Source organism: Pyrgilauda ruficollis, unplaced genomic scaffold (assembly GCF_017590135.1).
Source record: "Pyrgilauda ruficollis isolate IOZ18807 unplaced genomic scaffold, ASM1759013v1 scaffold12, whole genome shotgun sequence".
NCBI lineage: Eukaryota > Metazoa > Chordata > Aves > Passeriformes > Passeridae > Pyrgilauda > Pyrgilauda ruficollis.
Window position 1 is genome coordinate 15,698,506 of NW_024510321.1, and position 17,074 is coordinate 15,715,579.

Here is a 17,074-nt window from a genome sequence, read left to right on the forward strand (position 1 = left end):
TTGCAACTCAGTAGCCAATGTATGGAAGGAATTTCAAATGTAGTTTGATTAAAAGAGCATCCTTGTGGGCATAAATGATGAGCATGTTCTGCCTAATTCAGAATTCCTCAGTGAATTAAAGAAAAGTATATAAAAAAGAACTATAGGATGAATAATTATAAAAAGATTACAAAGCAACTATTTAACTCCCCTGGGAATATTAATCTGCAAGCCATTTGAAAGGTTTCCTTTCATGCCTCTGTTAAAGGAATTTGTATTTGAAATTGCCTGACATTTAGAAGAGCAGTTGAATGCAAAAGGAAGTCAGCTTGCAATGAAGTCTTAACAGATAGAGGCAGAAACAGTGCCAGCAAAGGTGGCTTAAGATGGCAGTCAGCTGGCATCACTAAACAAAAGACAAGGATCATATTTTCAGAGCTCCATTTTCCTTTGACGATAGCATTTTACAAGAACATATTAAAATAAAATAATAAAAATTAATTGAAAACAAATTGAAGCAAAACCATAACATTTTCAAATACATACACATATATACATATATATATATAAAATCTAGCATCCAATTGCTGCTCTGATTTCTGATTGGCAAGACTCATCACTGTAATTAATTCTTGCCTGTGTTTTCCTCAACACAAGTACTACCCTCAACCAGAGAAGATGATCTCATTTGGGATAAAACTTTACTTCATAATTTCATGTCCATGGATTATTGAAAAGTCACATACAGTCATAAGCTGCCTTGGTAATTGCCTTTGCTGCATTCTTCTGAATATCAGGAACAGTAGAGACTTCTAAAAATGAAACTAGCTTTTTAAGGCCTCCTGTCAGCTGAATCTGTTGCAGAGTATGCACATCTTCGAGGCAATTTCCCAACACAGCAAGAGTTTCGCCATGTAGATCGTTGAGTTCCTAATAAAAAATTTTTAAAAAGCAAAAAATAAAACAAACAACCTTGAAATCAGGACTAAAATATCTTAGGTTTTTAAGTTTGTAGGATAATTGTTGCAACTTTCTTTTGGACAGTTTATTCATATTGCAAAGTACATATTTACAAATTCATATTTTAATATAATTTATTTGATTATGACTTAAGATTCAACACAATTTATTAAAAAATAGTAAAATTCCCAGAAGTTTTTAATTTACATCAAAGTGGGCTGGACAGGAACTCAGAATGAGCCTTTGATCTTAAAACTTAAAAAACTTCACTAATATCTCTATGCATTATATTTCCCATTGCAACACCTGAACTCCAGAAGCACTAAACTGAGTCTCATAATAACATAAACTATGATAGGAAATTGTGTCTAAAGCCATTATATAAAGTAAACTCAATTCAAAAATTGAATAATAAACACTTTGAGAAATGTCTTTGCTTCTTTTCTTAGCAAGCTAGATATCCTAGCTTATCCTATTTCTATCAAAGTTCCCTAAAAGTAAGTAACTCTTTGTTCTTATATCTCTCTTCCATAAAATAAGTATTATTACTCATTAGTCATATAAACATCAGCACCAAGAACAAAAAATCTTTTAAGGCAAGTAAACCGTACATTATTTTCCAGTATATTCAGAAGGCAATCTAATCCCTTATTTTCTCTCAGTAATATCCTGGTTTCTCTGTCTTTGCTAATTGCCTCTAAGGTTTGAAGGGCCAATGACTGAATGGCCGGATATTCAGATTCCAGTAGTCCCAGCAAGGGTGGAATTACATTCAGTTCACGAACTGCAGCACGGTTTTGAAAATCCTGCAGTAAAATATTCCAACAAAGAATGTTAGTGATAGAGAATATAACAATAAATCAATTTCTCACTTTGCAGGAAGAACACAAAAAATCTGATTTCAGACATTAAAAAACGAGTCAATACTGCAGAGCTTCCAGTTCTGCAGACTTCTTTGTTTTAAGCTAAGAATCAAAATGAATATAATCAAGCCCCAAGAACCTGAAATTCTAGGGGTTTTTTTGTATGACTGAAGTATACACCACAAAATCTAGTCCTGTATAAAAAAGCCTATTCACTCTTGATTTTACCATGTTTGCCTCAACATAAATGTTTCTTTGAGAAAGTTTTTAAATTTAGTTTCACCATTTTATTTACCTCCGTGGGAGGAAAACAGTTTTTTGCACTCTGCTGTGGTTGCCTGGTTATATCTTCTTTTGTTTTAGTAATTATAAAATGACAATTTAAAATTTCAACTTTAAACAGTGAATGTGCAGCTTAATAAAAAGACAGTAGTTGATTATATTAAAAAAGAAAATAAATAAATAAATTACAATTTGCTTTTAAATAGCTTATTGCACATGTGCAGCATGCAATTATCCTTATCAATATAAGCAAGCACCAGGTGCAGTTATCCAGATATACCCGGTAACAAAGACAGCGAGATAGTAAAAAAGGAGAAAGAGTAAAATGTGATTCTGAATAGACATGCTCTGATGCCCCAAAAGAGATAGAGTTATAAACTGAATTCATTACTGAATTGATTCGCTTAAGCCATGGGAAAGAACTGCCATACAAATGCACCATTCTTTTGCTAAGCAGCATATGGATGACATTAGTGGAAGTAGCCAATAACGAATCTATTCCTCCCAGTATGGAAAGTAGCTGTTGACAGCATTCACCTATCATTAAAAAGATGTTCCAAATTGTGCTATGGACTTGCCGGTCAAAACAAGAAACAATGCAATTGGTAGTTCTTTAATTTACAGGATAATTCCAACCTTTTGGATAGACAGATTACAACTCTCATTACTAAGATTAACATTCTTCAACTAAGACAGAAGGCAAATTATTATTTAGTTTTAAAAATCTGAACCTCCTACTGATTTTACTTTCACTGCAGTACAGCACAGACAACTGCATTAAGTTTAACAGAATTAAAAACCAGCTATATTCATAACTAATTTAATATTTAGGGACTCAGGTGCAAGGACTCAATGTTTCAGAAACATTCATGAGCACTGTGGAGTAAAGGAAGTAAGTATTTTTAAATTACTAACCCCACAGAGAATGTCAGGGGTAGGGAATGCAAATGCTTATCTGCCTCTGAAGTTTAACACAACAAACAAGAGCAAACTTTACCTGTGCCAAAAGGTAGATACACTCAAGTGAATTCTTCGTAACATCAGGATCAGGGCTACCTAGCAGTCTAATAAGTGGTTCTAACCCACCTTGCTCAAATATTTTTACTTTAATAGTATATTCAACAGCCATATGTGCTAGACAAAGAGTAGCAAACTCATGGATAACTACATCTTCTGTGGGGAAAAAAAAATAAACATTTTGATTAAGTTTTATTTAGTACAGAATATTTTCACTAATTCAGTAGTGAATTAATTTTAATTTAAAGCATTTTTTGAAGTCAATAAATAATAGCTGTTAACCATACAATAAATAATAGCTGTTAACCATAAACATCTTCTTCCATCTGTACAACACAAAACACTACTCAGTGAGCTACAGAGCTACTCCTATAAAAGCACATACCTATTTAACATATACTAGGAAAAAATCACGTTACAGGGTAGATTTTATTAAATTGTCTGATAAAATGGCAATCATAAATAATTTCTGACTGCACTTTTGCACAAGGAATGAATACTATAAGGTACCTTCGGGAGCCAGCTGTGATATAAGTAGATTTGTGACATCCAGTTCCCTCAGTAACTTCTTGACATCATCTACAATTAAGTAAATACAAATATGCAGTTTTTTGTTTGGCAGTGTTGGCTGAGTAAAGAAACAGAATCTGGTCCAAGCAAAATGTACTTATGGTTATTCCCTGAGTGACAAAAAGACCTGACTGAGAAGGACGCACAACTAAAGTTAGACCAAGATCATAATGGGCCCAGGAAAAAAAGCAGAGACTTTCAAGTTGCAGATGACATTCTTTGACATTTGATACACATGAAGTTTCCCTATATTTCATTGAAACTTTACTCAAAATACTTGCATCTAGAAAGTTCTGACTAAATATCGCACGATTTTACTTGCCAAAGAAGTCATACCCCAATAGTTAAAAATATTTGTGGTTAAAATTATCAAATTACAAGCAATCCTTCTGTTATTTAGTTTTCAAGCCATCACTTTGCAATTTCATGCTAATGCCAGCCCACACAGCAAATGGAAAACATGAATTACACAGGTCTTACTAAAATCACAGTAAAGTCTTTCAGATTGCATTTCTAATGTTGTCAATGGCAAAGTAGCAAAACCTCAACCCTTGGATAGAAAAATCAAGTAATATTTTTTGGGGCAGTCTTCATATGACTGGGCTGTGTTGTTATTATCAACATATTCAACATGTTGAAATGGGAGAAAAAAAAGGCATGAGTTTAATTTACTTTTAAATAGAAAACCAATTAAGATGTGAATATAAATGGGAGAGATTTGTTCATTCAAATCCATGTTTGTGCAGCACCACTGACAATATGCTAATGCTGAATTAAAAGTAATCTAAGAGGGCAAGGTCCAGAGCAGCATGACAAGCCGGTAGCAGCTGATGAAAAGAGTAAAGAGTGTGGTTGGGATATCCTCATGGAAGACAACTGGGTAAAACATTCACTAAATTAAGACCTGTTTAATTACATTAATCAGATATAGGTCTCTAAAGCACTATAAAAATAACAGCCACTGAAACTCAACCTTACATTGCTTTACTCTGGGCCATTAATGTAGGATTTTTTGACATGATCAACCTCTTGTTTTGATGACCACACACTGAAAAATAGTAAAACCTTGAGATTCTTACTATTAGAAGCCATGATGCCAAATACCATGATGGCATTTCTGCGTACAAGTGGATCTTCGTGTGAGAGGAGTTTATACAGATGTTCCAATGCTCCAAGACCAAGAAGTGTCACTTTGTTTTCATCACCTGAAAAGGAACTGGGTTAAAAGCCCAAGAAAAAGGCCAGCAACCTCACAGTTTTAACGAATCAATGCAAAACCACTACCAATCTTTTAATGAACAGTAGAACCAAAGACCAGAGGCCTTTCCTTTGAAGATCATCTGATTTACACCCCTAATAAATATGTGTCAAATAGTTTCAAGGATTAACAGTATCTCAGATTAATTCACATTTTTCAAGCAAAGGCTGCTTCTGTCTATTGGATACTCCACTCATTTTTTGGAGACAAATGAAGTGGAAGTACAAAGGAAAGCTTCCCATTTAGCAAAGCACAGGTGAACAGTATCAGGAGAATACTGTTCACCTGATAAAATTCAGGTGAATACGCATTTTATTTCCCTCCTCTCTTGCCTCCCAATTGCATCTTCCTCAACATAACAGTTCACTGATTCTGTGAATCCTTACTATCCCTCAATGGAAGCCACTACCAGGATTTGTACAATTAATTCCTACCTGAGATTTCTACCACGTGAGAATGAAGTGCTTTGTAGCTGAATAGGTGCTGGACATGCAAAGAACAGAGGAGTTTAGTGTGATTACAGCCTTCTGTTCCTGCTCACACAAAACACACACAAACCGCAAGAAACAAAATCCCAATCCTACTGCTATTCTCTGTTCCCACAACAGCTTTATAATTCATTTTATAATGGACTATGCCTGCCCTTCCTGGCTACAAGTGAGAAATGTGAGAGGAAACTGGAGATCTATGCTCATTCTTAGGCCAAGACATGATTGAAATGGTGGAGGTATTATTTATTATGGGACTTTATTTACTAGCAACACTCCAAAAAATACATTAACTGCAATTAATTAACTGAAAACAACTCCTCCTCTTGTGCCACACTGCAAAGTTACAGTCTAGTCTTCTGGAAGATTATGGGGATATCTACATTAGTAATTTAAGGGATTATTCTTTTAGTATAAAAATAAAACACTTAACACATCTATCCTTCTGCAGTGTGACATATTTTGTTGTGCACAGGAAGGAAGGAGCCAGCAAGAGTTTATGGTTCACAGCTGTCCCCCAACACTCCACATTCTCTCTTCACATAGTCAGAATTTGATCTCATGCCCTCAACCAAGCTTGCCATATTAAGCAGAACCTAAATATCTTTCAGAACCCAGTGACTCCTAGCCAGCTGTCAAAGACTTCAGCTCTTCTCTCACAACTTCATCAGTGTTGGTAATTTACATCAGTATAATAATCAGTGTATAAATGCATCATTTAAAAAAAAACATAAATGGAAATTAAAATTAAACTAGATTAATCAGGGCAAGAATATCACCAGTGTATACCAATATGAGTGGTTAATATCAAATAACATGGAATAAGTAGGAGACAACTTAGGAAATTACGTGCTAAAATAAGCAAATTTGAGTCTTTGTGATACAGTTGTTTGTCTCCTGAGCACCTTGAACATGATGTTTAGCTACAGATTATACAGGGACCTTTGGAAGATGTGGAATCTTGGAGACTTGTTAGGTTCCCAACTCATACAGAAGTACACTTGATAAAGGAGGCTGAGCAGCCTCCAATGAATCACCCGCACAGAAATACTGACACAACAACTTTGTGTAAAAATAACAGAAAAAGGCTGAGAAGTTCTTGTCATTGAAAACTGAAGATTAAAATTACTACACTGCTACAGACATTTCAAACTCCAACATAAAAAAAAGAATTCTTTCTCAACTGCAGATCTGTTGCTTACAAAAATCCGTATCTAGTGTATATTTAAAACGAGCTCCATTAAAAATAAATATAAAATTCTCCAACAAAACGATAAAAGTTTCCTTCATGCAAACTACAAGACTTCTTTATTACTGCAACTACAGGCTGGATAGACATTTCAAAAACCTCCCCAATCTTCAACAGATGCCTTTGAGGAGAAAGTAAGATTCCAATGCTAGGAAATGAAACAATTGTGAACTACTATAAAATCTAAACAGTGCAAAACAAAGCTTATTGCAAAAATACCAACCTTTTGATGCAAATTTATATAGAGCATCGCATGCTTTGGCCAAAACTTCATTTTCAGGAGAACGAAGCATTAGCACAACTGTTGCTGGTGCTTTGCTTTCAATCAATAAAGGATCAAACTAAAAACAAAACAAAAAAAAAGGGAAAGTTTGATTTATACTGAGTCCTCCTGTGTGTTGCAGTAGATTCCCACATTTCGTTAAAAACAAAATAAAATCTTGTTTGATATCTACACTGAATTAGAAATATTAATGAGTTGCTGTTTCCTTGGAAAAGTCCAATTTTTTTAATAACAATTAGAGTCATTGTTGAAAAATTAGAAAGAATAAGAAGAACTTCCAAATAAACATAACCATGATTTCATCACATATGAAGATTTTGGGAAAACCTTCACGTTTCCCTGCAAATCTAGAAAGTTCTGAAGGTAACAAGCTATGTAGTTGTTATACATGTAAGAGCATTCTGAGACTTCAGAACCAGGCATGAGAAGGTTTTTTTGAGCAGCTGTACACAGAGCCTGTGGACTCAGCAGGTGTACAAGGAAGAGGATTTTGTTACTCTGTGGCAATATCACTTTGCTGCTGCTTAAAAAATAAAAGAACACTTTCTGTGCCTTTGTCAGCTCAGTTCACCAGCTCACCATGATCCTGTACTAGATGAAGTACTTCCAAGATATAATTCCTGCTCACCCAGCTAGAAATGATACAAAGGTTTCATTTCCATTTCTGAGCTCTCTCATGCAGAAAGAAATCTTCCAACAAATCAAACAGTTTTCAGCCTCTTAATAGACTCCTTAGGACTAACATCACTTGAGCAAGGGAATGCTCCAAAAAAGCCTTTTGTTTCCTAAAAAGACTCAAGGAATTCTGAAAATTCTACTCATTAAAAAGTTTTAAGCTTCCTTGTATTTAAAGTAATTGCTCAGAATGGAAAAGCTGTCTTCTATCCTCACACTTTAGGCCTGTACAGTATCTGCATTACATACAGAAACTACTAGGCACTGGAGTCATGCAGTTTCTCAAAAACAATGTATTTAACTTTAAAACATAGCAGACTATAAAACAGTAATACACATTAATTTAAAATATTATTAGAAATATATATACATGCATACATATAAATGTCAATCATTTGATTTATTTCATTAAAAAAACTTCTAACAGCTATATCAGAGGTACGTGTACAGTATTTATACATTGATCTAATACCAAAGTCAGAATTGCATTGCTCCATTTTCAGTGTTTCTCATGTTTACAAGTAATTGTACAAACCCCAACTCAAGGAAGATTCCTAGGATTTAACGAGAGGTCGGCACACGAGCACAGTGAAATTAGTCTAATCCCTACACAACTGATTAGACATTAGATTTGCTATTACTGTATGCAATATTCAATAGACACTTTCCTATTAAAAGCACTTCTGTGTTTAAAACGCAGTAAAAATAGTCTCTGAAATCAATGTATCTTTAAGAATCAGAGGCCTGAGTAAGTGAGTGATTAAGGAAGAATTTCTTTACTGTGTGGTGACTGTGCACTGGAACAGGTTGCCCAGAGAGGGTGTGGAGTCTCCCCCACTGGAAATACCCAAGAACCATCTGGATGCAATCCTGTGCAATGTGCTCTGGGATGACTCTGCTTGAGCAGGGAGGTTGGACCAGATGACGACTGTGGTCCCTCCCAACCACACCCACACTGTAACTTTGTTCATCAAAACTATCATAGAACTGTTTATGACTTCTCCTTATCATTATCTCAGCATAGCTAGTGTTCAACCTGTTTTTTTTTTTTTTAATCCAAAGTTTGCATCTAGATCTTCATACATTATTGGGGACTCTTCCTGTAATGGCACATACAGGACATTATGTGCTAGATTAATATACTTGAAGTTACAAACAACCTTGAATTAAACACAGAAATTTAACTAATTTGTAGGCAACAACATTTCAATCATTCAGTTGGTATTAAGAAAATAGCAAGTTAAATGAAAAAGAAAGCTAATGTGCCTTTGATCTTGACTTTTGTATATGTTTGACCTCAAAGCCATTAGCAACTGAAGAGCATTTGGGGTTTGGTTTTGGTTTGGGGATTTTTTGGTTTTTTTTTTTTTTTTTTGGGGGGGGGGGGGGGTTGTTTTTTTTTTTTATTTCTGTTAGATTTTTTTTTCGTTTCTGTTAGGGTGGGGTTTTTTTGGGGGTGGGGGGGATGTTTTGTTTTTCATGCATTGGGTTGTTTTTTTTTTTACTTCCATCAACTTAATTTAGTTGAAATTGAATGTAATACAAAATATGTTTCCAATCAGACCAAAGACCCACTTAGTCCCGCATCCCATCTCTGACAAGGGCCAAGTAATAGGTGTGGGCAAGCAGACTATTAAATTTTACTTATGTTCCATCTCAGATACCAGCTCTGCAACCTAGAGAACTGGAGAGCCTAGGGATTTTATCTCTGTGTTCAAAGAGTCCAGGAAAATTTTGCTACATAATTTTTAAGCCATCTGTATTTTAACACCCTTAATATTTTGAGACACAAGTATCACAGTTAAAGATTCATAAAATAACTCTTCTTTGTTTTAAAAATACCACCTGATAATTTTATTTATCCTCTACAGTTCATTCACTATAAGAAACGGTGAAATAAATTACACTCATTTGCCTTCCCTGTATATTCATAATTTTATAAGTTTCTATGATATTCCTCTTCACAGTGATTCCTTCTGAGAATGAAGAAACCTACTTCTTTGATCTTTCCTAAAACAGAAGCCACCCTGTCTGTTCTTCTTGTCTTTCTTAGTTCATTCTTTGTTCATTCTGTTGTCTTTCTATAGTTCAGGTCTGCCTTTTTGGGATGGGAACACCAGAACTGTTAATGGCATTCATGTGCATGTACAGGGCATTTGCTAGTAACACGATGTTCTGTCTTTTATTTTTGGAATTTGAAATTTTGTACTTAGGCGCTTTCTCCTACTTAGGAATTGGATGCCATTTTCATGAAAATATCCACATTAATTCTGATACACTGGATGACACAACTGCAGAAAAAAAAATCCCATGACTGGCAACTTCTCCCCATTGCAAAATCTGAAAAATAACTTGTTTTCTCACCTTTGCTTCCTACTTTATAACCAGACATTATTGCTACAAGAGTAATTTATTTTCATGTGCTCATCTTTATGGGAGTGAAAAGCCTGGTCTGAAAACTTTTGGAAAAGCTAAGCAACTCTATCAATCAGAACACCACTATCCAATAGTATGGTCTAGACCAAAGAACTTAAATAGATTTCATAGCTCAAACTTTCCTCTAACAAGCACTATTGATTCTTCCCCATTACTACCATATTTATCCTTGGGTTTGGTTTTGCTTTTATCAAGAACTATTTCTACCAATTACCGCAGCACAGAAGATAAACTTAATGTATAATTATTGTTGCATTTCCTTTAGAAAACAAAATTTTCTACCATCCAGTCTTCTAGTACCACATTTTCAGATGTTAGCTATTTTTCATTTAGCCCAAGACCTGGGCAAACACTATTTCTTCCTACTTGGGCAATTTTATCACAATTATTTTAGTGATTACCACATTGCTTTGTCTTTTGACACAAAAATAAATAATTTCGCTTTTCTTTCATGACTACAATCACCTAATAGTGTCGCGCCTAAGAAGCTTCTCGCATCTAGTAAATTTTAATAAGCTTTACTGCTACTTTTTGCATCTTTGCTAGTTCTCTCCCAAAATATTTTGATCCAGGGTGACAGTGCTTTTACTTCTCATTTGGGAGTGGAAGCATTTTTTGTTTTCTCATTTGGATGAAAATCCCACCTTTTGAAGGATGTATTTATCTGCTAGTTATTCTATTGTTTAATCATGCTGGCTTTTCTTCTTTATAATCCCTTAAATTTGATTTAAGGTCAGTTTTAACCCTTCACCTCTCATAGAATCTTCAGAAGCACTACAGATATCTTCACTATTCTTAATCCCTTTTCCTTTACCTAGAAAAACAGATTTAGTAGATACCTGGATATGCTAATTATTTCAGTTCTGTGAGTGTCTGATCTCTTGTACTAACAATAAATCCAAAGATATTCCACTGAATCACAAATAGTTGATATTAGAAGATACCTCCAAAGATGATCTGGTCCAACTGCTCCATTCAGAGCAGGGTGAGCTATAGCTCAGGGCTAATGCACAGTCTGATTTTGAGTAACCCCAAGGATAGAGACTCCACAAGCTCCCTGGACAACCTATGCCATGCTTCATCATTGTTAATGTAAAAGAGGAATTTTTTTTCTTATTATTAAATGGAAACCTCCGGCATTTCCATTTGTGCCTCCTGCCTCTCATCTTTTCACACAGCGCCACTGAGAAGAGCCTGGCCTGATTTCTTTACTTCTTCCCATCAGCAATTTTTACACTGGCAAGACCCCTCCAAGCCTTCTCTGAAGACCAAGCAGTCCCAACTGTCAGTCTCTCCTCCTAAGACAAATGCTCCAAGACTTTGTTCCAGTAAGGCCTCGACTCTCTCATACCAGAGAACGCAGAACAGGACACGGCACTCCAGCTGTGGTCTCACTCACCAATACTGGGTGAGAGTTCCCACTCTCAAGCGGCTGGCGACATTCTGCCTAATGCCCAGGATTTTATTAGCTTTCCTAGTCCCAAGTTCTCATTTCTGGTGCATGTCCACCAAAATCACCAGGTTCTTTCCTGTAAAGCTGCTTTCCAGCTGGTCTTCACCCAGTCAGTACCGGATATTCTTCCCCCAGGTGCAGGACTTAGTCATTTCCCTTTATTGAACTTAATTAAATTCCCAATTTCCTATTTCTCTAGGAAATTGCTGAGGTCCCCCTGAATGGCTGCACAACCACCTGGTCTGTCAATCACTCCTCTTAATTTTGTATCTTCTGCAAACTTGCTGGGTGTGCACTCTGCCCCATCATTCAAGCCACTAAGGAAGCGGTTGAACAGTATCTGCTACAGGATCAACCCCTGGAGCACAACCCAAGTGCCTGACCTCTAACAGGGTCTCATGCTGCTGATCACAACCTTCTGAGCCTGTCAGTTCAGCTACCTTTTGGTTAATTTACACTGTCTGTTTATCTTGTCTGTACTTCACCAGTTTACCTATGAGGATGTTACAAGAGGTAGTATTGAAAGCTTCACTAAAGTCAAGTCAAATTAATATTTAGACATTAATCAAAATAAGGTGTTTATGTAGAGACAATTTCAGGAGCTGACTGTGCCAATTCATGTGCTCCACTTTTTCTTAACATCAGTCCAGTGAATGAAGCCTTTTTCAAAAATATTCAGGTATCTATAGCTTTCTTTAAGTGATAACACCTCAGTATTTTCTCTAGGGATAATCTTAGGCTACCCTTTCAATGTCTATGACCTAGCTGATGATCAAATAATAATATGGTCTAGACCAAACTTAATGTAGATATCATGTGAAAAGTTCCTATCAATCTATGTCAAAGCTAGCATATTTTATTACTGTCATACATATTTTATTACTGAATTAAACATTTTATTACTGAATTATTGTCTTAGGTCATTCATATAGAGATAGAGGCTTAAAGCAATGTTTTTCCTCTTGGAGACCAATTGTCAGAACAGAGAATACTAAAAGACAAATTAGGAAAGGCAGTGAAAACAGAATCCTCAGGAATACTTTCTGAAACATATAAGCAGTGGCTAGGCTAAGAGATGTGTTTCCCACATGTTCCTAGAAACCTATAAAAATTAGTGGTCATCTGCAGTACCATATATTCTCAGAGCATTCCACATGCACAAAGGCCTTCTTTTATAAGCCTGTCTACATTATCTCAAGGCTTCTTTTCTTGGACTTGACATTTTCATAAATAGATTATCAGTCATGAGATAATAGCTAATACATCTTTTATTTTGTCTGCATCTCGTTTCCTGCCATCTGAAACACCCAGGTGAAATTTAAAGTTTTCAGATTTGATTTTACACAATCATTATGAACAAAATTCTCATTATGGTAAGCTTTTCTTCATTAATAGTTAAAATTATCTATTTTCATGTTCAATACTGTCCTGATATGCAACATTTCTCCTGCTACAACTGTCAGAATAGACATGCTAACCTGAAGTACAATAAGGGTAAAAACTAAGCCAAAAGCTGGAGATGCCATCTGGAATTTACTCTTTCCAATTCATTCCTTTTGATAGTTTTACTGAGTTTTTCTGTGTATTCATGTATATATACAGGCTATTGTAGTACCTAGCATGCTGTACCACCATTTTCTCTAGAAAATCTAATTGCATATTTTGGATATAGAAATTGTGGTGCTGCACCTACTGATTTTCTAGCTATTTACTGAAGAAGTCAACTTTTATCACTTCAGCTCATCTGTATGACTTAAATGTGTTCTCATGCCTTTCAAACCTTTTCTTAAGCTGCAAAGATACTTAGTATTAATTTCTCAGGCCTATTTGAATTAGACTCACACACATACACCTTCTTTGTGACTCCTGGTTTTCTAGGTTATTTTATACAGATAGAAGTTATGTTGAGGTTCTATGCAATTTCCTTTCAAAAGGATTTATTATTGATTGAAGGTTATGAATTACATTTGTAAAATTCACCTTTCTACAGAACAGCTGGGTAAACCTGATGTCAACTGCTATGTCTCAGTGACATCATGACTATTGGATATTACTGTCTTAGCCAAAACTATTTATGCTTATTTAATATTGAAACTGCAATGGAGTTTTTGCTAACTTTTCTGTGACCTTTGAAAAAGCTCTTGCAGTACTACATCTCTTTACACATAAATCCATTGGGTTTTTTAAAACAGTGTACAGAACTTCGCATTTAGTGGGACTTATTGAGGGAGTGGGACTTCCTCTGTGGTACTCATTGAGGTCCCCATTTTCATTAATTTGGTTGTTATTTGACACAGAGTTTATACTGTACTCTTTTCAATGTTTCTGTATTTCCTCTACTTCTTTCTGAAGAAAACAAATAAACTTTAAAAAATAGCTATGTTTCGAACAATTATCTTTTTGGGGGCCTCTTCGTACCTTGCGAATTTATAGAAACTCCAGAAAAGTGTGGTAGTGTGAGACCCTTAACCTCCACCGTTTGAAAAAAAACCTCTCACTATCACTATGATTCTATATTTGGCTTCAGCTCTTGTACTTTTCACTGTACTTCCAATGACAACAGAAAAACCTAAACTGCCTCTTAAGACTGTATATATTTGCAAAAGAGACAGAGTATGTAGTATTATTCAAAATATTTGTCAAATTTTGTATTCAGTAAAAAGCCACAGATCCATCTAGGCTTTTAACTCTTTCATCCTTAAAGAAAGGCAATGTATTCACAGTTGAAAAGACAGGCAGATTTCAGGTCGCTCTTCTCCATTCTCCTTTGATTTTTACGAAGAGAAAGCTAACACTGTTCTTCAAATAAAAAGAAGCCTGGATTGTTTCATACATAACTGTTTGCAATGCCTGCCAAAGACAACAATCTCTACAAAGAACTACACATGCCCAGTCACTCTGGTTTGTATGCTGTCCAAGAAAAGCAGAAACAGAGACATCTTTAAAAGCCATTTTTAGAATAATGTGGGTAAACTAGGAGAATAAGGAACTATGTAAACACGGTAGAACTGGGCCTGTAATTGTGTAATGTTTATTTTATAGCACATAGCAGTTTATAAACTTACCACATCCTTGGGTGGAGAGTCTGATTCCTTCTTTACTTTTTTACCCATTCTACAAACAAACAAACAAACAAACAAAAAATAAAAGCAGGCAAACAAACTCCCTTCTATGTTTTAGGAATCAGTTTACCAGTGATTCAGGGAACCTTGTTAGACAGACTTTCTCATTCATTTGACCCACCAAATCAGTCTGAAAATTTCTTTGACATAGTAATTTCTATAGAGAAAGTAGTCCCTCCTTCTGTCAACAACATACATAGCTAAAAAGGTCTCAGACAGCACAGGCTCAGGTTGTAATGTAGTACAAATACATAGAACATCCCTTTCTGTAAATTAGTTTTATCTGTATCTATAAATCATATATGAACTTGAAAGTTCTTTTTATGGCACTTCCCCATCTTTGTCTATACAGTCTATGTTGGCAAACATTCCAAACAACAGCAGAATGTATAAATAAGTTCTGCCTTGAAAACATAGTTCAAATACAATTTGAATTCTCTGTTCATATTTCACAAGAGACAAAAATCAGTTCTGCAGATATTAAGAAACAGTTCTGCACAGTATAAATTTCATTGATTTTAAAAAGTTACATTTATTTACACAAAGTCCAGCTTGTCTTATTACTTTTTCTTTTTCTTTTTGTATTAGCACACGTGCACATAACCAAGAAGACCTTCTCAGCTGCATCTAATAGCAGCTTCTGAAGCATATGGATGTAATACCTCATGAGGACCTAATTTCATGTAGCTTGCAAAACTTCAGCAGAGCCTTCCAGTTAAGGTACAGGCAAAAGTAAAGGGCAACATGAGCCACTAGCACTAGCTATGCATAGAACATAACCCAAGTTATGCCAAACTTAAGTTTGTTTTAACACTGTGTAAAAGTGAAATGTGCACCATTAGTACCCCTTGTTAATTCCTCGGTTAGTTCTCAAAGGGAGACCACACACTCACCCTCAGCCAGAGTTTAGTGAGAGCCTACCTCTGGTATAAGAGATTATTTTCTAGTGCAACAGGAGCTGTAGCCTGGTTGCTTACAAAAGTCAAGGCTATTTTTGTTGTTTTCAACAAAAATTTGGAGCTCTTCTTGAATTTTCCAGGTACTGCTCCTCTACCAATCTCTACAAATAAATTGTAACACGGCACTAATGAAAGTAGTTGATAAAGCACATCCTAAAAACAGATCTGAAATTTCAAACTTCATAGGCAGGTCAGTAATTACAGTTTTGAGAGGAAGATCCACACAGCCAAAGACTTTTCAGCTCCAATCTGCTTCACCCTTTTGCATCTGTACACACACTCGTATGAAACACACACACACACACACACATTCAGTGTTTCAGAAAGCACAGCTTTGGCCAGAGATGAATTAATTTATATAAGAAAAAGCATAAGGACAATTTACTGACAGCATATTCAACAGGTGTGATGGACATACTACCTTCTGATTCATGCAGTCACTGTAGAAAGCAAGAATCATGCACACATGCAAGAACCAGATTTAGATGGACATTCAGGAAATGTGGGTTATTTAAATTGTGCTAAATCCCAGTATGGAAATATGGACACAGAATCATTCAGTTCAGCTCAATTCATTTCAGATATAAATTAAGCTGCAGTCATAAAAGGCAATTTTAATTCTGAGTGAGTTTAATTAAGTTTAAACCAACTAATTTTAAAAGTTAATTAATGCAAAATTATTTATAATGTTATATAATTAATGTTCTCAGATTCAAATTATTTATATTTCAAGACCAAGAATAACTGAGGCTTTTAATGGCAAATATTTCTTCACTCATTTATACAAATTCACACATTTATACAAATACATCCAATTTCTGAGCATATTTTAAAGAAACTTTTACATATTTCTAAGTGTTCAGAAATATTTGGTTCCTTAAAATTTTTCATTAAAAAACCCAGTGTGTCTTGTAGCAACAAGCAGAGAGAACAGGTCAATTACTTTACTGTTGGTTATGGCCACCAGTCTATTTCTTTGGTGTAGTTACTAATCTAGATTTCAATACATTCTGCCATCAAACATTGGTGAGCTTTGCTTCCATAAAGCTCTATGTATTCAGTGGTCATTCTCTGACTTGAGGGAATGATGGACACAGAATTCTTTGGCTTACTGATAATTAAAAATGTGTCTTCTACATTGAACTATAATTATCAGAGACAATCAATGTGTACAGGTATTGAAAGGCTACTGACCCATAAAAGAGCTTCTTTATTTAAATCCCTTTCTCTCTAAGATAACTACATGCTGTCTTTTCCTCAGTAGGTTTACAGTATGCCTATTTCAGATTCTCAGTTTACCAATCTAAATATTTAGAATTTTGGAAACAATTGTAGTGGGGCTTAAATTTTTATATCTAGCAAATGCTCGCTTAATTTCCCCTGTAAAACTTACTTAAAAAATGAAAATTATTCACTAGTAATTACATGTATGTGTAATTAAATTAATTAATTCCTGGACAAACTTGCTGCTCATGGCTTG

At 35.2% G+C, this 17,074-nt stretch overlaps 1 protein-coding gene across 1 annotated transcript in view; it reads right to left on the reverse strand.

The window, feature by feature from the left end:
• Nucleotides 1-14,626, reverse strand: part of ARMC3 (armadillo repeat containing 3) — a 50,407-nt gene extending 35,781 nt beyond the window's left edge. Inside the window, exons 1-7 of the mRNA XM_041488591.1 lie at nt 14,579-14,626; nt 6,890-7,007; nt 4,751-4,876; nt 3,612-3,680; nt 3,082-3,257; nt 1,551-1,745; nt 726-909 (exon numbers count right to left, since the gene is read on the reverse strand). Coding sequence (XP_041344525.1) covers nt 726-909; nt 1,551-1,745; nt 3,082-3,257; nt 3,612-3,680; nt 4,751-4,876; nt 6,890-7,007; nt 14,579-14,626 — 916 coding nt within the window. The remainder of the gene's footprint in view (nt 1-725; nt 910-1,550; nt 1,746-3,081; nt 3,258-3,611; nt 3,681-4,750; nt 4,877-6,889; nt 7,008-14,578) is intronic.
• Between the last annotated feature and the right edge of the window lie 2,448 nt (nt 14,627-17,074).